This window comes from Myotis daubentonii, chromosome 4 (assembly GCF_963259705.1).
Source record: "Myotis daubentonii chromosome 4, mMyoDau2.1, whole genome shotgun sequence".
NCBI lineage: Eukaryota > Metazoa > Chordata > Mammalia > Chiroptera > Vespertilionidae > Myotis > Myotis daubentonii.
In genome coordinates this window covers 82,367,749-82,390,016 of record NC_081843.1, presented here as the reverse complement: position 1 = coordinate 82,390,016, position 22,268 = coordinate 82,367,749, and the positions used below count along the sequence as shown (strand labels likewise).

At 36.8% G+C, this 22,268-nt stretch overlaps 1 protein-coding gene across 2 annotated transcripts in view; it reads right to left on the bottom strand.

Annotated features, from left to right (window-relative positions):
* Positions 1-467: 467 nt before the first annotated feature.
* Positions 468-22,268, bottom strand: part of TRIM23 (tripartite motif containing 23) — a 34,987-nt gene continuing 13,186 nt past the window's right edge. The window contains exons 4-11 of one of the 2 annotated variants that reach the window (XM_059694510.1): positions 20,627-20,905; positions 19,957-20,139; positions 17,960-18,175; positions 14,941-15,075; positions 6,872-7,001; positions 6,243-6,353; positions 4,988-5,112; positions 998-3,029 (exon numbers count right to left, since the gene is read on the bottom strand). In XM_059694510.1, the coding sequence (XP_059550493.1) occupies positions 2,850-3,029; positions 4,988-5,112; positions 6,243-6,353; positions 6,872-7,001; positions 14,941-15,075; positions 17,960-18,175; positions 19,957-20,139; positions 20,627-20,905 (1,359 nt within the window). In that variant the 3' untranslated portion in view covers positions 998-2,849. Of the gene's footprint in view, positions 3,030-4,987; positions 5,113-6,242; positions 6,354-6,871; positions 7,002-9,579; positions 9,611-14,940; positions 15,076-17,959; positions 18,176-19,956; positions 20,140-20,626; positions 20,906-22,268 lie in introns of those variants that run through there. The other variant, XM_059694511.1, reaches the window with a different exon arrangement.

Below are 22,268 nucleotides of genomic sequence, written 5' to 3'. Positions count from 1 at the left end.
TTAAGTTTAAAATTTAAAAAGCAATAGACTGTTCAATGCAAAATTTTAGTCAAAACACTAGTTATAATACTCATTAAAATGTGACATTGCAAATACAGACCATGTTATTTCTAAATCTTTAATATACATCGGACATGTGAATCCCTACCCCGTTTTATTGTTTAGCTTCACAACACAAACATGAATTTTTTTTCATTAAATTTTATTGGGGTGACATTAGTCCACATGTGTGGATTACTAATGTACAAAATCTGTATATAGGGACATGTGCCCACCACCCAAAGTCAGATCTTCTCCTGTCACCTATTAGGACCCCTTTCTTCCCCCACCCCCTCCTTCTGGCAACCACCACACCGTTGTTTGTGTACATAAGTTTCAGTTTTATATTAAACATGACTTTTAAAAATAGTTACTACCCCTACTATTAGATGGTTCAAGAAACAGAATTTTTAGAATAACGATAGGACTTCTTTAAAAGGATTGTAACAGTTTATTGCTGTCTATACTTATCATATGTATAATGAAAAAATGGCTTCTGGTGATTATAAAGCATTCCAGAATTACACACCAGGGCTATACACTTGAAAAACCTGCTTTACGTAAATCATACAGTAATATGTAGGCTTAATACAGAAACTCAGGGCTAGGAATCAAATCCTAATAGATTGTATTTAACATGTTTCTCTTATTCTTAAATTTGACATTCCCCAGAGGGAACTAGCACAATCTTAAGTAATCATTAGTGAGAGAATACCACCACAAATAGTAATAATGGCCTAAGAAAAATATTTCTTAAAAAAAACACACAAACATTACTATTATGTACATTATAACCAGGTCTAAGCACAGTTTTAAAAATTGTGTTTAGTAATATGTTAAGAATGTGAATACAAAGCTTAACAATAGGTAAAATAAAAAATAATTTACAAAGAAAGCAAGTTTACATATTAGTGTTAGACATTTTTCTTTCAATTACCTAGTAGAACAGTTCAAGGGCTCACAGGCAAATGTAACATCTTTATTTTTCACAGTTATTGCAATCAGTCCAATATTAAATAATTTAATTCATAAGTATTATATGCACAAACTACACTTGTAACAGCATGACCTTTTACTTGAAAAATAAAGGACAATATAATTATATTATTTACACAATGCCCATAACACTAATGGACAGTTTTTTAATGCTTTGTTTTCTAAAAGTTTTGTTGTTTTTAAACAAAAATAAATTTGAAGAGAATGAACCAAAACAGTACCACCAAGTCACATTTTGTCATCAGACACTGATGTCCTCATAGTGGTTCAACTAAGATTATGATTGAACTTCATCCTAAAATATAAAAAGTATTTTTTAAAAACCATGAAATCCGCCTGGCTGGAGTGGCTCAGTTGGTTGAGCGTCATCCTTGCACCAAAAGGTTGCCAGTTAGATTCCTGGTCAGGGCACAGACCTGGGTTGCAGTTTTGATCCCCAGTTAGGGAGCATATAGAAGGTAATTTGATCAGTGTTTCTGTTCTCTCATTGATGTTTTTCTTTCTCCTCTCTAATCATGTCCTTGGGTGAGGATTAAAAGAAAAAAACAAAACAAAACACAAGAAATCCAATCTAGCTATGTTCAAATATAATAAATTGTACTGCCATAATAAGAGAACATCCTTAAAATATGAAAACCAGTAAAGAGCACAGAATTTTTTAAACTTTTACTCACAATACTGCATAATAAATGTGATAATGACTTTTTCAATGTTTCTTCTTTTCTTAGATGTGCTTTTTCTCTTAGCTTTTCAAGGTCTTGTCACAAAGAGCCTTAATCACATTTTGTTGTCAAGGTAAATGCACTTATTTTGGTAAAACATTTCAAATGACGTAAATGCTAAGCATTCCCCACTGTTTAAATGACTTCTCATAAGGTAAAGGTAATTTTCTACTTAGATGTCTCTCTTTTATGTAAAGGCAACCCTGGTTCTTTGTGTAATTTACTACCTTTTATGTATAGTCATTCTCACTAAAGATGCAATATATTTTTTAAAAGAAATACTAAGTACTTTAAATATGCTGAAAAAGTAGAAGGGCCAGTTTAGAACTATAATCTAGGAAATAATACACCCAGGTTCAGCCCTGAAAACTGGTCTTTCATAAGTGAAGGTCAACTAGAACATAACTGACTTTCACAGTTTTATTATTATTAATTATTCTTCAGGTTAGTACTAATGTTACAAATCAGGCCTAGTTAGGCAACATTTCATTTTGACTCACTGGGTTTTATACAAAATGCTTTAGGAGAAAGTTTTAATAAAACACTGTATAAAATATTAATTTTCTATAGCTTATAGTCTTAGCTTTAAAGGTTTTCTATTACTAAAGGTAAAAGTAATCCTATAACCCAAAGATGCAATTTGTGAATCCTATTTCATTAAGTCATTGTCATTCTTACTATTAAATACTGCCAGAATTCAGGAAAGACAAGTAAAGAAGCCATGCTTCACTTGCTGCAGAGGTCTTTAGGCACTCGGTTGGCTATAAGAATACATCTTCACTTACCCTTTCTCTGTAACTATTTCTCAATATATGGGTCACATATAATCTGAAAAACTCAAATAACAAATGTACATTTTAAAAAATGTAAAATCAAGAAATCCCTATTTAATCCAATTTAATCTCAATCAGATATTTAAATTTTGCTATAGAATAATTTTGGTAAAGCAATATTGTACTGAATTCCCAATCCAAAATTCCTTTCATCTACATATCCTAAATTAACTATCTTTGAGATGTAGAATTTCTTACAACATATTATGTGCAAAGTAACTCTTAACCACAAAACTTGAAACAACTGCTGCATTTAAAATCAAGCAACATCCAATACTCCAGCAGCCACAAGCTGCCGTGAGAGCCAGTCCAACCCTTCGTATAGTCCCATCCCACTTCGAGCATCACAGCCCTGGATATACCAGCTACGGCCACAGCACAGTTTATGAAGACTGAGAAGTTCAGTGATTTCTTCTACTGAAAGGGCTCCAGCAACATCCTGAAAGATATATACACATCAGAATTTCTTAAAAATCAGTTAATATTGACCATCAATATCATTTTTTAAATTATTACCATTTATAAAGAATTCTATTGGCACCATTCTAACCATTCACCTTTCAGTAATTATTCTGAGATTAATAAAACTAGAAAAAAAAGAGTTTTGGTTAAAATCATTTACTTACTTGTATTATATATTGTTTATATAGCAGCTTTACAATGAAATCAATAAAAGCCATGCAGCCTGAATGAAAGATACTGTCTGAGTCATTATAAGGCATCAATTTAAAAGAAAAATTAATGTATATATATTTTTAAATTCATTTATACATAGGGTTTACAAAATGAAGGGTTTATTAAACTATTCAGAATACTCGAACATCCCTACTTCCCAGAGGAGTCCACCAGTAATATTCTCATATTTTTCCAGAAAATTTCCATGCACATTTGTACAAATAAACACAAATAGGAACATACTCTAATTTTGTTATTTACTTAACACGCATGTTGAATATTGACAGCTTTCTATTAGGACAAACAGATTTTCTACATTAATTTTAACATGTGAATTGCATTCCACTGTGCAGGTGCAACATTATTTTCTTTACCAGTCCTATACCAAATGTTCCAATCCTATAAGAAGTTGTGTGCTTATGTGCTATTACAAATACATATTTTTTACATACATTTGCAAAAGTATCTGTGGAATAATCTTAGGATATTTGTCTGCAGGATATATTACTAGAGGTATAATTACAGAGTAAGAGGGTATATGCATTTCCCCCTAAGAAAATGTCTCAGTTTAATAACGACAGCATAGTGTATGTAAGTCTGATGATTCGCAAAGATTTTTGTCTTTCACAATGTGATAATTGGAGAATGGTATTTTACTTTGTCTTATTTGTATGTCTTTAATCATAAGTACAGCAAAGCGTATCAGCTTATTTTTGGCCATTTTTTAATTAGGGGGAAATCCTATATTCCTCATCGTACTCCTCCTTATGACATCTAAGCCGCTCTGTGGCACTTAAAACCATTTTGATCCTCCTAGAAACTTACGGTCAAGATCTAGAAATCTGCTGTTCCCTGTCCTTCATCCTCCCCTTTCAATCACCAAATTCTAACAATTCTACCATCATAAAATATCTTCAGTCTGCTTCCACCTATCTATTCCTCTAAATAGGGATCTTGTTAAATCTCTCACTTGAATTACTGCAGCAATTTACTGCATCTTCCTGTCTCTAGTCCCTTACCCTTGATTAATTCTACATCCTACCACCAGGATTATAGTCTGAAAACAATGATGTGACCTTACAACCAACTAATCCAAAAACCTTTCGATGGCTCTCTTTTCCTCACAGAATAAAACCTACATCTCTCAGTATGGTCCTGTCAGGCCTGCCTTCACAATGTGGCCTCATCTGTTATTCTAGATTTCTTCATCCTCTACCTGCTCCTCACATACAAGTCCACTGGATGCTCCCTAAAAATACGAATGCTTTTATTTTCTCTGCCTACCATATTCTTGCCTTCACATACTGATTCAAAGACTTATCCATAATTTCAACTTATAATTTCAACCACAATCCTACTTTTTTACCAATCTTAGAAGATGTCACCTTCAGAACTACTCTCTAATTTGCCATAACATTTTGTTAACATTATTGAAGTTACTTACCAGTTTTCTTTGTATTAGAATGTCATATATATATTCACTTACATGTTTACTTACATACATTGGAGTTTCAGAGAACATCAACTGACTTACTTCTTTTTGAATACTCCAAGGAATGAAGCACAGAATTTGTACTTTCCACACAGATTGCACTCAGAATATTTAGCAGAAACTTCATAAATATCTACTAATTATTTCTCTTTTGAAATATTTCTAGCTACCTTATGACATGAAATACACAAAACTACTAAAATAAGTATTCTGAAATACAAATGTGTTACCTGTTTGTTAGCAAAAATCAGAAGCAAAGCATCTCGGAGTTCTTTTTCTGTTAACAACTTCGCAAGCTCACTGTGTGCTTCATTAACTCTGTCTCTATGACTGCTATCAACAACGAATACAACAGCTACCAACAAAATGACAAAAATTTCAGTTAGTCACCTGCTAAGTTTCAGTAAATGGACAAAATATTTAATGCTCTCATTATATTATGGGTAGTATACCATTACTTTATGGAAAGGCTGCTTATTATAGGAGCAATATTTAATGGTATGATCTCAAATAGGTCACATAACTTTTCAGCTTTCATTTTCCCATCCATAACAAGATTTACACTTGCTCTACCAATTAATATTTCCTCTTAATGAATGAGAATGTACCCCTCATGATCTACCTATTGACGCTACTTATTTGTTGATTACTACTTCTTTTACAAAAAGAGAATCCTTTAAAAATAAATCACCATCTTTCTCTCTCCAAAGTACTCTTTCTAGACACCTAGCACAGCACTTTCCAGCAGAAACTTGATAAATATCTATTGAATGAATACTTTTTAGAAATCTTTCCAGCTAATTTATGGTAGCTAAACATATTCAGACATTTAACCATTCCTCATGATCAAAATTCCTTTTTTCTCCATTAATCATTGGCTCATATTAAATATCAAAAATCCCAAAGTAAACATAATTATCTAATCTCTCTTCTAGGTGGAAAGTAGGATGACGTATGGAACAGGTGGTATAAACATAAGCTTTTTATTGGGATACAGGAGGCAAAAGTTAGAATGGGGTCCAACTGTGAATAAGTGCTGGATGGAATATATGTGACATATCAGAGTTTGGTCTAAAGCAAACCACTATAGGTTCTTCTGCAGATAACAACTGTGAATGAAAACGGAGCTTTTAAGATATTATAATGGGATAAATGTTTAATTAAATTGAACCGCATAACCATACACCACAAATTCTATACTACACAATACTGCCGGTGATCATACTCATGACACTAATAATTTAACTGTTAAGAGCAGTACTCATAACAGCGCACATATACAAGCTAAGTATTGTTTTTATGCTATAATTATTTCAGTCTTTCCACCTTCGTTTTTTTTAATAATGTGGGGCTGGCTACCAATATTTAAAGGTATAATCAATATTTAATAAATGCTTAAATATCAGCTTTACTATTTAAATCAATATACTGAAAACTGGCATCCTAAAAATCTGAAAAATTACGGTGTCATTTTTTTTCTCTTACCTTGGGTATTCAGGTAATAATGTTTCCACAATGGTCTTAATTTGTGTTTTCCACCTACATCCCAAATAGTGAACTTTAGATTTTTATATTCTACAGTTTCCACATTAAAACCTGAATTAAAAAAAAAAAGTTACTTTAATACTGAACTTATATTTACAGTGACACACCACACACAAGGCAACTCCCTGTTTATAACTGTGACTTACAATTATCTTCACACAGCAATATCTATTGCAGCCCAACCAACTCCACTCCTAATCAACCTATGTGGGGAATGTATACCTTTATCAGTTATTAGACCCCTAAAGCTGGGTCCTTAGGACCTTAAAACACAAGTACCTGCCAACTCCGCACCACTACCACCCCCTCACCTTTAACCCTCAACAAGGTCACCAATCATTTATTCCTTCCACCTGTCCCACCAAAATTCTGTTCCTTCTTATTATCCCACCATCCACATTTCAATCCAATCCTACAGCCACTGAATCTTGCATTTTTCCTCTGAAATGCTGGTGTCTTACAGCCAGAAAAAAAAGCCCAGCTCCATGACAGACTGGAATATTATAAGATCCCAAAAGCTCAGCTGTAAGCTAGGGTTTGTTAAGGTAAAAAGCAATACTCATACTTACCAATTGTTGGAATAGGTTGCATAAACTCATCCTGTTTTAACTTAAACAAAATAGTAGTTTTTCCAGCACCATCTAATCCTAATGTAACAACTCGAATTTCCATTTTTGGTCCAATGTGAACTCTGTTGTCCTATAATTTTAAAAATATTTTAAAATTTTAATTTTGACATAGTGTTAGAAAGCATAAAGATTTATACTTTTATTTATAAAATGTCACTGTTGATTACTGTCCTTTCTCCTATTCATTTCTCAATCACTGAAATCTGATCTGAAAGAGAAGAGTCACTCCTTAAGGCCACATCCTTTACTAAAACGGACTACTTTGTTTTTTTGTAAATTAAAAATGTATGTATCCACCTAATTTCTCCAGATTTTTTTTTTTAGCTCAACTGAATCTTCTAAGGGTTTTTATGCTGTGTTAAATATGTTAATAAATATATTAATTAAAAATGAAAATTGCTGCTCACTTCCCAGAAATATACAGTTAACAATTTCATATATATCCCACCAGACACTTTCCTATGAACATACTGGTTGATATACACAAACAAAACAAATATACTTTTGTTTGTTTGTTTATCCTCACCTGAAAATATATGTTCCATTGATTTTACAGAGAGAGTGGAAGAGAAGGAGGAGAGGAGGTAAAGTGAGAGAGAACATTGATGTGAAAGAAACACATCGACTGATTGCCTCCCACACGTGCCCTGACCCAGGTACGTGCCCTTGACCCTTCGGTGCGAGGGCCAATGCTCTTACCACTTAGAAACACTGGCCAAGGAAAAACAAATATATATATTTTTTAAAATTTTTTTCTTCATTTCAGAGAGGGAGAGAGAGGGAGAGAGAGATAGAAACATCAATGATGAGAGAACCACTGATCGCTGCCTCATGCATGACCCCCACAGGGGATCAAGCCCACAACCCCGTCATGTGTCCTGACTGGCAACTGAACCGTGACCTCCTGATTCATAGGTCTACACTCAACCACTGCGCCACACCAGCCAAGCCAAGAATACATTTTAAAAACATAAATTTAAAAAAACAAACATACACTCAACTAACTTTTATACTCAACAGTATATTATGGAATAATTTCATTTCAAAACATAAAGGCCTGCCCTTTTCTTTCAATTACTTTGTTATATTCCATGAGCCAAGATTTAACCAATCCCCAACTGACAGATGTTAGATCATCTCTGAATTTATCATAACGAACAACATTCTTGTAATGAGTGTACATATTACTAGCGGCATGATCTCTCTGTTTCATTTCCCTCATCTATAAATTCAGGATTAAAATAGTACCAAACTTACACAATTTTTACAAGGACTATTTTTTAAAACACGTATAAAATCCTTACAACAGCTCCTAAATAATTGTCGGTAACTATTATTTTGCCTCCTCGTTTTAGCACTCTTCTTTTATAATACAACACTGTCCTGGTTTTTATCCCACCTTTTTGGATGCTCCCTCCCATTTTCCTTTTGTCTACCTTTGTAATCTTGGTGTAGTTGAGAGTCTATATGAGGTGTGTTTCTTAACTACATAGTCACATTTACTCCATGTGCTTCAGTTACCATCTTTATGATGATGGCTCCTAAATATACACTTCCGTACAGTCCTACACTTCAGAAATAAAATGATATATGAACCAGATTATCTTTGTGAGAATTCTAGAAACCAGTTGTGAAGTTAAACACCCAGGGCAACAAAAAACGAAAAAGGGATTCCAACAAAAGAGGTAAGAAAATTGACAGAGTTCTGCACACCCATCTATGCCCCTGCCTAACCCGGTATGGCACAATGCAACTAAAAGGAAAACGCCTATACCAGGACAGAAACGTAAGGTTTTACTGAGCATCCAGTGTTTTGGCTCATCTGGGGTCTGCCTTAGATAGAGACCGGGTACTGTCTCACCCAACCTGAACCTCTTAGGGACAACCAACGGCACAATTTGAAAGCCACTAGAAACAGAGGCAAGGACATGGCACATTAGAACTCCTGCTGTGCAGGGAGAATAAGAGATTATTGGCTTCTGAAAAAATGCAGAGGCAAGCTGCTTCAGGAATTCAAGGCAGCTAAAGCACACACACAAACCCAGACGATAAACCCCAGAAAAGGTTTGAGAATTCTAGAATCTCTAGCTGGTGAAGGTCTTTCCAAGCTCAAAGCCAGTTCATAAAGATTGGAGAGGTAGTCGTTTATTCAAATGCTCAACTCTCAACAAAAATAGGACAAGGCATAAAAGAAACAGGAAAACATAACCCAATCAAAGGAATAAATAAAATTCCAAAAATTGACCCTGAAAATTCAGATTTATGAGTTGTCAAAGAACTTAAAAAACCTGTAATAGAGATACTTAAGAAGTTAAAAGAAACACAGATAATAAATAAAATCAGGAAAACATAGAACAGGCAAATTAGAATATCAACAGAGATATAAATTTTTTAAAAGAACTAAAATTCTGGAGATGAAAATATAATAACTGCACTGAAAAAGTTCACTAGAGGGTTTCAAAAGTATACTTCATCAGGCAAAAGAGAGAATCACCAAACTTGAAGATATGTCATTTGAAATCAAGTGAGAGGAGAAAAAAACAACAAATGAGTGAAGAAAGCCTAAGGGATTTATGGGACACTAGCAAGGAGATCAACACTTGTGAGAGTCCCAGAAAAAGAAAGAAAGGGGCAGAGAGAGAGCTTACCTGAAGAAATAATGGTTGAATACTTCCCAATCTGAGGAGAGAAATGGACATAAAAATTCTAACTCAATGCATCCCAACTAGGATAAACCCAAAGAGACCCGCACTGAGACACATTATAATCAAACTGTCAAAAATCATAGACAAAGAGGGAATCTTAAAAGCAGCAAGAGAAAAAAGGCTCATCACATACAAGGGAGCTTCCATAAGATTACCAGCTGATTTCTCAGCAGAAAGTTTGGGATCCAGAAAGGAGTGGGAGAATATATTCAAAGTGCTGAAAGAAATAAAACAAAACTGTCAGGACTGACTGACAGTTGTCAGAGGGGAGGGAATTGGGTAGCTGGGTGAAAAAGGTGAAGGGATTAAGCAGTACAAATTGGTATTTACGGACTAATCACATAGTAATAGATTCTAGCATAGGGAATATAGTCAATAATATCTTGGTAAATATATATGGGGCCAGGTGGGTACCTGAAGCAACAGGGGGATTACTCTGAAAAGTACATAAGTGTCTAACCATTGTACTATACATCTGAAACTAACACAGAATAATACGAAATATAAACTGTAATTTAAAAACAATTTTTAAAAAAGAAAAAAGCTGTCAACAATGAATGCTATATATGCCAAAACTGTCCTTCAAAAAGGAAGGAAAAAATAACGTTCCCAGAAAAGCAAAAGCTGAGGGAGTCATTACCACTAAATATGAACAAATAGTAATCTGTACTGTTGTAATTTTGGTGCATAAATTTAATTTTTATAGACTTGAAATAACAAAAACATTGTATACGCCTGAAACCAATAGAAAATAATAGTGAATGTAAACTGTCATTGAAAATTTTTTAACTGTAAGCCTCTGTTAATAGGGATACAGTGTATAAAAATGTATTTTGTGACATCATTAACAAAGTGTGGGGGATGAAGTAGGTATGCAATTGAAGTTAAAGCGTTAACGTTTAAAATAGTGTTAGAACTAATATGTTTTATGTAATTACAATGGTAAACACACAAAGAAAACTTCCACAAAATATAAACAAAAAGAAATGAGAAGGAAATCAAACCATGTCACTACAAAACAATACAGTAAGAGAGGAGAGACAAAAAAAAGCTACATGATATATAGAAAACAATGAACAAAATGGCAATAGTAAGTCCTTACTTATCAATAATTATTTTAAATATTAATGGATTTAGCTCCCCAATCAAAAGACATAGTTTGACTATATGGATAAAAAAACAAGATTTTAAAAAAAAAGAAGAAAAAACAAGATCCAACAATAGGCTGTCTACAAGTGACTCACTTTACATCTAAGGACATATATAGGTTCAAAGTGAAAGGATGGAAAAAAATATTCCATGCAAATCATACCCAAAAGAGGAGGGATGGCTATCCTATCAGACAATGGGCTTTCAGTCAGAAACCATTATAAGAGAGACAGAAGGTCCTTATATGACTAGAGGCTCGGTGCACAAAATTAGTACATGGGTGAGGTCCCCAGGCCTAGCTGGCAATCGAAGCCTGAGCACCTGGCATGAATGGGCAGGTCCCAGCTGACCTCTGGGCCCTGGGCAGCACCCGGCCCCCAGGCTCCTGCGCGCCCCCCTCCACCTGAGTCACAGCACCGGCACTGGAGCCCCACGCGGAGATGCAGTGAGCCGGCCAGACGCCGCAGGCCAGGGCACCGCGTGGGCCTCTGGGCCACCCAGCAGCACCACACGGAAGCCAGGCAGGCAGCATGCTCTCTCCTGGCTGGCCTCGTACAACGGCTCCTGCATGAACCCATGGGGAGCCCAGCCGGCCCCTGAGGTCCTAGTGGCTGTGGCCTGACTCACCCGGAAGAGGCCATGTGGGGGCTTCCCCGGTGCGCGAGCCCTGGCATCCCGGGGGAAGGTAGCAGGCGGAATGAGAACAAGCTCAGCGGACACCCAGCATTCTCACTGCACCTCCGCCCCCATCACCCCCACCCACAGGTAGTTTGCGAAAGGTTGCAGCCCCCCACCTGGGCGCCACAGGAGGTTGGTCGCCGCCCCTTGATGGTCAGCGCATGTCATAGCAAGCGGTTGAACTCCCAGTCTAACAACTGCCAGAGGAAACAACTTGCATATTAGGCTTTTATTAATTATCTACACTAATAAAAGACAAATATGCTAACTGACCGTACCTTCACTACGTCCATCAGTCAATCAGAAGAGTATGCAAATTAACCCAACAAAGATGGCCATTAAATTTGCATACTGCAGGTGGGGTAGGGCAGTGCCATCTGCCACCCGCCCCAACCCCGGATTGGGCCTGCTGTGTGCACGACACGGAGAGGCGCCCCAACCCTGGGATTAGGCCTGCTGTGTGTGCTACCCGGGGCGGCGGGGCAGGGCAGCGCCATCTGCCGCCCACCCCAACCCCAGGATCGGGCCTGCTGTGTGCGCGACCTGGGGCAGCGGGGCAGGCACCGTGGGATTGAGCCTGCCATCTGCCATCCGGGGAGCAGGCCTAAGCCAGCAGGTGGTTATCTCCCGAGGGGTCCCAGTCTGTGAGAGGGCACAGGTCGGGCTGAGGGACACCCCCGCCCCCACCAGTGCACAAATTTTTGTGCACCGGGCCTCTAGTTTAGGATAAAAGGGTAAATTTACAAAGAAGACATAAAATTATAAGTAGTTGGATTATAAATATATAAATTAAAGCCAAAACATGAGATCTAAAACTACAAAACTCCTAGAAGAAAACATGGGATGAAAGTTTCATGACATTGGATTTCAGAATGATTTCCTCGATATGACACCAAAGTATGGTCAGCAAAAGCAAAACAGACAAATGGGACTATATCAATCTTAAAAACTTTTATGACTCAAAGAACACAATTAACAGAATGAAGCAACAGCCTAGGTATTGGGAGAAAATATTTGCAAATCATATACCTGATAATGGATTCATATCCAGAATATATAAAGAACTCCTACAACTCAACAACAAAATATCAAATTACTCAATTAAAAAATAGGTAAAGGACTTACACAAAATTTCTCCAAAGAAGATATAAGATGGCCAGAAAATATGAAAAGATGCTCATCATTACTAATCATCAGAGAAATGCAAATTAAAACCACAATGAGATATCACTTCATGCCCATTAGGACAGCTACTATAAAAAAATAAAAAATACCAACCCTCCAAACCAAACACCAAAAAGTAACAAGTGTTGGTAAAAATGTAGAGAAATTACTGCTGGGGGGATTATAATGGTGCAAACACTATGGAAAACAGTACGGCTCTTTCTCAGAAAATAAAAAATTGAACTACCATCCAGTAATCTCGTGGCTGGATATATATCCAAAAAAATTGAAAGCAAGGTCTCTAAGAAATAGTTGCACACCTATGTTCACAGATTCACAATAGCTAAGAGGTGGAAGTAACAATAATGTCTTTCAATGGATAAATGGATAAACAAAAGGTGGTATAAGCAAACAATTCTGTCACTTTTTAACTGTGAGGGCATTGTGCTATATGAAATAAGCCAGTCACAAAAAGATAAATAATGTATAATTCCACTTACATGAAGTATTTAGAGTAGTCAAATTCAAAGAAACAGAAAGTTATCAAGAGCTGGTAAGGTAGGAGAAAAGGGAAGTTATTGTTTATAAGGCACAGAGTTTCAGTTTTGGAAGATGGAAAAATTTCTGGAGATTTGATCCACACAATGTGAATATACTTAACAATACTAAATTGTACATTTAAAAATGGTTCAGATGGTAAATTTTTATTATTTTTTTTACCACAATAATAAAAAAAAAAAAGTGGTACATCCTCACAATAAAGTATCTTGCAGCTATTAAAAGAAACAAAAAAATGTCACTGTATACTGCCATGGAGTGTTCTCCAGGACATAACACTTAAGTGAAAAGGGCAAGGTGGAGAAATGTATAAGGTATTCTACTTTTAAATGCAGGGAGTGTGCAGGTAAGTATATAAAAATTTCCTCTATTTTTAAATGATGAATAAAACTCAGAAAAAATTCTTAATAGTTTTATATGGGGAATGGTGGAGATGGTAGGGGGGTCGGGGATAGAAGCTAGGCTGCTCTATGTGAACCTTGCTTTATAGTTAACAGATTGGACTCTGAACATTTGTGTGAAAAATTGAACTACCATACAAGCCAGTAATCTCATGACTAGAGATATATACACATAATGTTTTACACAGTTATAAAATAGTATTAAATTTTTTAAAAAATATGTATTTTATTGATATTTTACAGAGGGGAAGGGAGAGGGATAGAGAGTTAGAAACATCGATGAGAGAGAAACATCGATCAGCAGCCTCTTGCACACCCCCTACTGGGGATGTGCCCGCAACCAAGGTACATGCCCTTGATCGGAATCGAACCTGGGACCTTTCAGTCCGCAGGCATTCAATGCTCTATCCACTGAGCCAAACTGGGAAGGGCATATTAAATTTTTTTAAAAGTCCCTAAAAACAGCCCTATCTCTCATCACTGATGTTTCTATCTCTCTCTTCCTCTCCCTTCCTCTCTGAAATCAATAAAAATGTATTAAAAAAAAAAAAGTCCCTAAAAAGAGAAAGCAAAATGGAACACATGCACGTTTTTAAATTAGGGGAATCTACTTTAAAAGAGACTAAAATATATCAAACAAGTACAGGATTCTGCCTCAAAAAAAAAGCAACTTAAAAATTTTTTAATAGTCTAGGAGATCTGAATACTCACTGGATAATGAATAATATTAAAGATCTACTGTTACATTTTTTAGGTGCGATAACAGTTTTTGTTATGTTTTTTAAGAGTCCTTACTTTTTAGAATTATATCTGAAAATATTTTGTAGATGAAATTATATGACGTTGGGATGAAATATGTTGGGATTTATTTGAAAATAACTTGGGAGCCTGCAGACAGAAAAGGGAATGGGGAAAGGAGAGATGAAATTTAAAAGTTTTTCATTGTTGTGTTTTGTTTTATTGATTTTTTACAGAGAGGAAGGGAGAGGGATAGAGAGTTAGAAACATCGATGAGAGAGAAACATCGATCAGCTGCCTCCTGCACGCCCCCCACTGGAGATGTGCTCGCAACCAAGGTACATGCCCTTGACCGGAATCGAACCCGGGACCCTTGAGTCCACAGGCCGACGCTCTATCCACTGACCCAAACCGGTTCTGGCTAAAAGTTTTTCATTGTTAAAGTGAGTTTTGGGTACAAGGAGATTCCTTATACCCCTTTCTATTTTTCACTAATAGATTTTTTTAATCCTATGATTCATGAATTTCTTAGTTGTCTTTTCAAGCTGATTACCATGGAATTTAAGCAACAATGATTCGTCAGAAAAGAAACCTAAAGTGCGGTACAGTACATTACCTTCGTAAAAGTGACAGGGATGCTGGCATCCAACTGAATGTGATCTGCAACCTCTGTAAACTGCTGCTGCTGCTTCTGCAATGTTTCTAGTAACCTTGTAATTTCTTGTTTTGCCAAGACAACTCTACAATCATCCTAGGAAAGAGAAGACAGTATTCTTATAAACATGTTAAAAAAGAGATATTATCAAAACTTAAAAAAAAGATCATTTAACATTACAGTATTCAAAGTTAACCTAAGTGTAAATTTGACTAGGATAAAAATAATCAGGCATTAATAAAGAATTTGAGAACCTATCAAAAGAAGAATGAATGAATTGTGGTATATAATTCACACATACAACATTATATACCACTATGAGAATGAACCACAATTAAATGTGCTATGAATCTTATAAACATAATGTAGTGTATAAGAAGAAATAACATCAAGAGTTCATACTGTATGATTCCATTACCAAAACAGGCAAAAATAAGAAATGCATTAGAAGTCAGTATAGTAGTTTATCCTTGGGGAAAGGGCTAGTAGTTACCAGCATGAAGTCTGACGGATTTCTGGGAGCTGGTAATGGTCTGTTACTTGGTCTGAATGCTGGTTATACAGTAATGCCCTGTCCGAAAATTTAGCCAGCTGAACACTTAGGAACACAGTTCTTTATGTATGTTGTACTTCTATAAAACGTTTTAAAAATAATATAAGATATACATGTACTGGTAAAAAAAAGAAAAGAAAAAAGGACTTCACATCAGATTGTGAAAAGCCTTACTCTAGATCCCCAGGCTCTTCTCAAAGTCAAACACTTTCTAGTTTCTCAATTGTTATTCCAGATATTCTATACATGTGCCAATATATTCTTCAAAAGACAGAGATGTCCCAAAAATATGTACGTTCCATGACAGCAGTGGTGTTATCAGTTTTTATTCACTGTTGCATATTCATATTAGTTGATGGAAATTCCATTATTCCAGTGGCTCAGAACAAAAAACTTGAAGTCACTCTTGCCTTCTCCTCCCTAATAACCCACAACAACCTGTCAACAAATCCTACTAGATACCCAGAATCTGGGCATTTCTACCTGCTACTAACCTAGACACTATTCTCTCTCACTTGGAATTCTACAACAGCCTCCTAAGCATTGAACTCCTTCCTTCTACCTTTGCCCCCACTTCAATCTATTTTTTACACATTATCCAGAGTGATCCTTTGAACATGTAAGATCAAGTCATTTTTATGCTCAAAACCCCATCTCAATCAGGAAAAGCTCAAGTCCTTCCAATGGCCCAAGGCCTTCCTTACATATAATCCATATGACCTCTCATTTCAACTTCTATTATTCCCTCCTTCGCTTACTTCATTCCAGCCACAGTGGCCTCTTTTGCTGTTCCTCAAACACACTAGGCATGCTGCCTCTAACCATTTCCTCAGCTGGAATGCTCTTCCTCCCAATAGGGCTTTACCTAATTCCTTCACCTCCTTCCTCTCTGTGTTCTTGCTCAAGTTTTATCTTCTCTCAATGATGTTTATCCTATTTATTTATTTGTCCTCACCTGGGAACGTCCTCAGACAGAGGAAGGGAGGGAGAGAGAGAAGAGTATTGATGTGAGAAATTAGTTCGGTTGCCTTCCCTACGTGCCCCAACCAGGGATCAAACCCGTAACCCATGTATATATGTATGTGCCCTGTGAATCTAACTAGCAGCATTTCAGTGCACAGGACGACGCTCAACCAACTGAACCACTCCAACCAGGCTACCCTGACTATTTAATAAGGCAATCTGCTGTGCCTCCACACTTTCTCTTTTTTCCTTAGCTCACTTTTTCATATCCTATATAATTTACTTATTTAGATATGTTATGGTTTGTTACCCATCTTCTTGCTAGAATGCCAATTCCACAAGATTATGGCTTTTTGCTTGTTTTGTTTACTGATATATCCTATGTATCTGGAATGTACATGCATATACTAGGCACTTAATACATATTTGCTAAATCAATAGATAAATCCTCACCATTTAGCAAAGTATATCATATGCAAACTGGGTAACAAATGCCTTTTAATAACTCAACTATCAAAAAACATAGCTTTTCTGCCCTAACCAGTTTGGCTCAGAGGATAGAGCGTTGGCCCAAGGACTGAAGAAGGGTTCCGGGTTCAATTCTGGTCAAGAACATGTCCCTTGGTTGCGGGCTTGATCCCCAATAAGGAGCGTGCAGGAGGCAGCTGATCGATGTTTCTCTCTCATCCATGTTTCTAAGTCTCCCTCTCCCTTCCTCTCTGTAAAAATCAATATTTTTTTAAAAAATAGCTTTTCTGTGACATCAAAGTTAAAAACCACTAAATTAGAGCTAGAGAGGTACCCCCAAAAAAAGAGCAAGGAAGAGAGACTTCAAAGATTAGCAGACATTTCAGCTAGACTTTGAAGGAGGATTTCCACTAGCAGGAAAGGGAGATATGAACCTGCCAAGCAGAAGGAATAGTACATGGTTGGCAAAGAAGAGTAAAGAACTTGGCACGACTGAAGAATGACAGAGATAGAAGTTCTAGAACCCACGGTTTTATGGTGGGGAGGGCACATGAAGAAGAGGACACTGGTTTGTTGGTGGAGCAACTGGAGGTTAGAGAGACCATGTCCTAAGTATAATGTTAATGAATGCAGTAACATACAATAAAATAAAAATATTTATTAAAGTAATAAAATAGACTAGTGGGTATCTTTGGTAATTATCTACTTAACCTTAAAAATTCTTCTCCTGCCGAAACCGGTTTGGCTCAGTGGATAGAGCGTCGGCCTGCGGACTGAAAGGTCCCAGGTTCGATTCAGGTCAAGGGCATGTACCTTGGTTGCGGGCACGTCCCCAGTGGGAGATGTGGAGGAGGCAGCTGATCGATGTTTCTCTCTCATCGATGTTTCTAACTCTCTATCTCTCTCCCTTCCTCTCTGTAAAAAATCAATAAAATATATATTAAAAAAAAAATTCTTCTCCTTAAACTATATCCTTCCTATGTTTAAACTACCTACCTGTTGCAAAGTCTTTTCACAATGGAGACAGGCTGTTGAAACCTGGGACAGCAAAATAGTCATATCTTCTTGTTGTTGCCTGAGCCAAATTAATTTTTCTCGAACATGAGCATCGACAACACTTAAAGCCATTTCTTCTTGGCGACACAGAGTTTCATGTAGATCAGAAAAATAAGCTCGAACACATGACCGGGCATTCTCCGCAGTACCCGGTACCTAAGAAAATAAAAATAAAGTTTAAGCAACTCTAACTATAACAAAGATTGTATATGTGAAATATGAAAATTTAAATATCATCTATATCCTTAAAAATTCTAAAATTTGTATCTTCACCACAGCCTTTGGATACCCAACTGTTTAAATGACATCTCAATAGCAAAAGAGTCTCTCTTCTCTAAAATCCAGTTTCCTCCATCTCAATAAATGGCAACTCCATCCTCCAAATTGTTCAAGACAAAAAAATTGAAACCATCTTTAACATTTTGTTTGTGTCCCACAATTAGTCCCTCAGCAAATTCTCTGGACTCCAGAATATATACAAAATATAATCATGCATCATCACCTCCACCTCTTATCAACCTGACCCAAGCTATTATCATGTCTCACCTGATTATTATACTAGTCTTCTAATTGGTCTTACTATATCTGCCACTGCACACTACAATGTATTCTCCACTCAGCAGCCAGAATGATCTGTTTAAAATGGTAAGTCAAAATATATTCTTTTGCTCAAAATTCTTCATTCCCCTCAGAGTGAATGCCCCACCTCCTCTCTGTATCGTGTGTTCAAGGACAGACTCACTGAGAAATGATTCCTGAACAAAGACCTGAAGGAGGTAAGAGAAGAACCACACAAATATCTTGAGGAAGAGCATTCCTGGCAGACAGAAGAGTGAGTGCCTCTAAGGCCTATTCTGCCTCACTCCCTGCCCCCAGTCACTCTACTCCAGGTGCACGTAGCCTCCTCACAGTTTCATAGCACACCCTGCACATTCCAACCTCAGGGCCCTTGCCGCTTACTTTCCTCGTCCTGGAATACTCTTCCCCCAGGTATTTTCATAGTTCCCTTTCTCATCTCTTGTAGGTCTTTGCTCAATGTCACCTTCTCAGGGAATGGGTCCTCAAATAGAAATCTAGGTCTCATGCCTGGCCCTCCAAGTCAGCTATTCAAGTCAGCTATACTAATCACTAAGACCTAACTATTCAACTTCAAAATCTCAAATCCATCTACTTCTCTCCATTCTCACTACTTTAGTGAATATTGGTCATAAAGCATCTCTCAACTGGATAATTTCAGCAACTGCTAATAGGTTTCCGGGTTCCAATCTTGTTGCTACTCCAATTCATTTTCTACGTTGAAGAGCAACTTTTCTTTTTTCCTGTTGTAAATTCTCACCCAAGGATATTTTTTCTATTGACTTTTAGAGAGAAGAGAGGGGAAGAGACAGAGAGAAACTCCGATGTGAGAGAGACACACTGATTGGTTGCCTCCCGGACATGCCCCAACCAATGCTGGGGATCAAACCTGCAACTGAGGTACCTGCCCATGACCAGAATCGAACCTGCGACCCTTCAGTCGAAGGGTATCACTGTAAGCCAGCCAGAGAAAGATAAATATCACATGATCTCACTCATATGTGGGATATAATGATCAACATAATTTGATGAACAAGAATAGATCCAGAGACAAATGGTAGGGGAGGGGAGCGGTTAGACAGCAACCAAAGGACTTGTATACATGCATATTAGCATATCCAATGGACACAGGCATTGAGGCGGTAGGGGCTTGCCTGGGGTGGGAATGGCTGGGGGCCGGGGGGGGGCATCAATCGGGGGGAAAAGGAGACATATATAAAACTTTAGACAATAAATAAATAATAAATTTAAAAAGAAATTATTTCATGATTAGTTCAGTATAATTGCTCAATAAATAATAGAAGGTGAAAGGTAAGAAAGAGAAAGAATAAAAGGTAAAAAACAAATTTAAAAATCCATACATGTTCTGTGTGGGCCATTCCAATTCCATCTTCCACTATTTGTTCTCCTCCTTCAATGTGCTGAACGATTCCAACTAATTTTCTGGAATAATCTGAGATTTCCTCAGTGAAGGTCCGTATACAGTGAGCCATATCTAAAATTGAGGCTCGGATCTGGTTAGCTTCTGGTTCCAATACTGAATGCTATAAAATGCAACATTATAGAAAAAACTCATAGTATTTGACTAATAATATAAAAAATTATTTAAATCATTCCTATTAATTAAAAAAACCTTCAACCACAAGGGCTTTTTTAACACATTTTACAAAAGCAAGCATACAAAATGCTAATTTGCCTTCACCCAGTAACTATCCTGCAAAGCAATACTTTAAATTTTACAAATCAATTTTTCACTAACCAGGAACCCACAAGTATCTCTAAAATTTTATCACAGCAGTTCATCAATAGACATAAATATTGTCAAAACAACCCAGTGCATTATGAAAACATACACTAAAGAAGAGAACTTTTGTTTCCTGCTGGAAAACTATTTTCATTAAAGAAAGAATCATGATGCCTTGCTACTGAAATTTTTGTTATTCAGAAATTAAATCTTGTTTCTTTTCAGTCTACCGAACAAACAGTGGGTTGGCAGACTAGGTAAATCATCCAGTTTAATTATATTCATACCTTGTGACCTTGGTGTTTTCCATATTCTTTGCAGACACAGCACATGAGTGGGCTAGTTTGACAGCCTTCTTCCAAGCAAACAAACTCAATGGCATGCACCTGATGCTGAGAACACATGGTTTTCTCATGAGGTTTATCAGCGAGAGGCACTCGCCTGTGCTTTGCTAATGTCTTCGTAGAATGAGTAACTTGGGAACACTCTGAACACAAGTGAGTTGCACATACAGTGCAATATACAGATGCAACGTGAGCTTCATCTTCATCGCAACGAATGATGCTCTGATAAAAACAAATTAATGTCTTTGAGTCTAAGACTTAGACTGAACTCCGATCACTAAAGCATGACAAATTTTGAAACATAAAAGCCTATAATCTTTTTTAAAAATAATTAATCAGCCTTTTTATATGAAAATACACTGATAATTAGTACAAAGGTCATTCACTACTCATCTGAGAAAGTATTCATTTCTATGAGTGAGAAGCTATTCCCAAAATTGGTTATCAATATATGCTAAATTACTTGAGGCGAAAAACAAAACTATTCTCATAAATTCACAGTCAGAGTAAAGTTAACTTCCACAAAATCCCTTTGCTTTATAAGAAAGAAACTGAATAGAGGTTAGAATTCTTTTTTTAAGACTAAAACCACTGATATTAAAAACATACCTACTGCTTTAGCCCTAGCTGGTTTGGCTCAGTGGATACACATTGGCCTGCGGACCAAAGGGTCCTAGGTTCGATTCCAGCCAAGGGTAAGTACCTTGGTTGCAGGCTTCTCCCAGGCCCGGGGTCTGGTCAGGGCACATGAAGGAGGCAACCAATCCATGTGCTTCTCTCACATCAATGTTTTTCTCTGTCTTTTCCTCTCTCTTCCACTCTCTCTTAAAAAAAAAAAAAAAATCAATGGAGCCCTGGCCGGTCTGGCTCAGTGGATAGAGTGTCGGCCTGCGGACTGAGGGGTCCCAGGTTGATTCCGGCCAAGGGCACATGCCTGAGTTGTGGGTTCGATCCCCAGTAGGGGGTGTGCAGGAGGCAGCTGATTGATTCTCTCTCATCATTGATGTTTCTATCTCTCTCCCTCTCCCTTCCTCTCTGAAATCAACAAAGAAATATATATATATTTTTAAAAATCAATGGAAAAATATCCACGGGTAAGGATTAACAAAAAAAACAAAACAAAACAAAATATACCCACTGCTTTAAATATTATCTGTCATAATGATAAATAGAAAGAAGAGAAGCACAATGCTATTTAGATAGCAAGGGGTGTGCATCAGAATTAGCTATAAAGCTTTTAAAACCATGGTGCCAAAAGGGGTTAATGAGGGGGGAAAAGGGACATATGTAATATTTTCAACAATAAAGATTTAAAAAGAATAATAATAAAAATAAAAAATATTGCCAGCACCGGTTTGGCTCAGTGGATAGAGCGTTGGCCTGCGGACTCAGGGGTCCGGGGTTCGATTCCGGTCAAGGGCATGTACCTTGGTTGCGGGCACATCCCCAGTAAGACATGTGCAGGAGGCAGCTGATCGATGTTTCTCTCTCATCGATGTTTCTAACTCTCTATCCCTCTCCCTTCCTCTCTGTAAAAAATCAATAAAATATATTAAAAAAATAAAAAATAAAAAAAATAAAACCA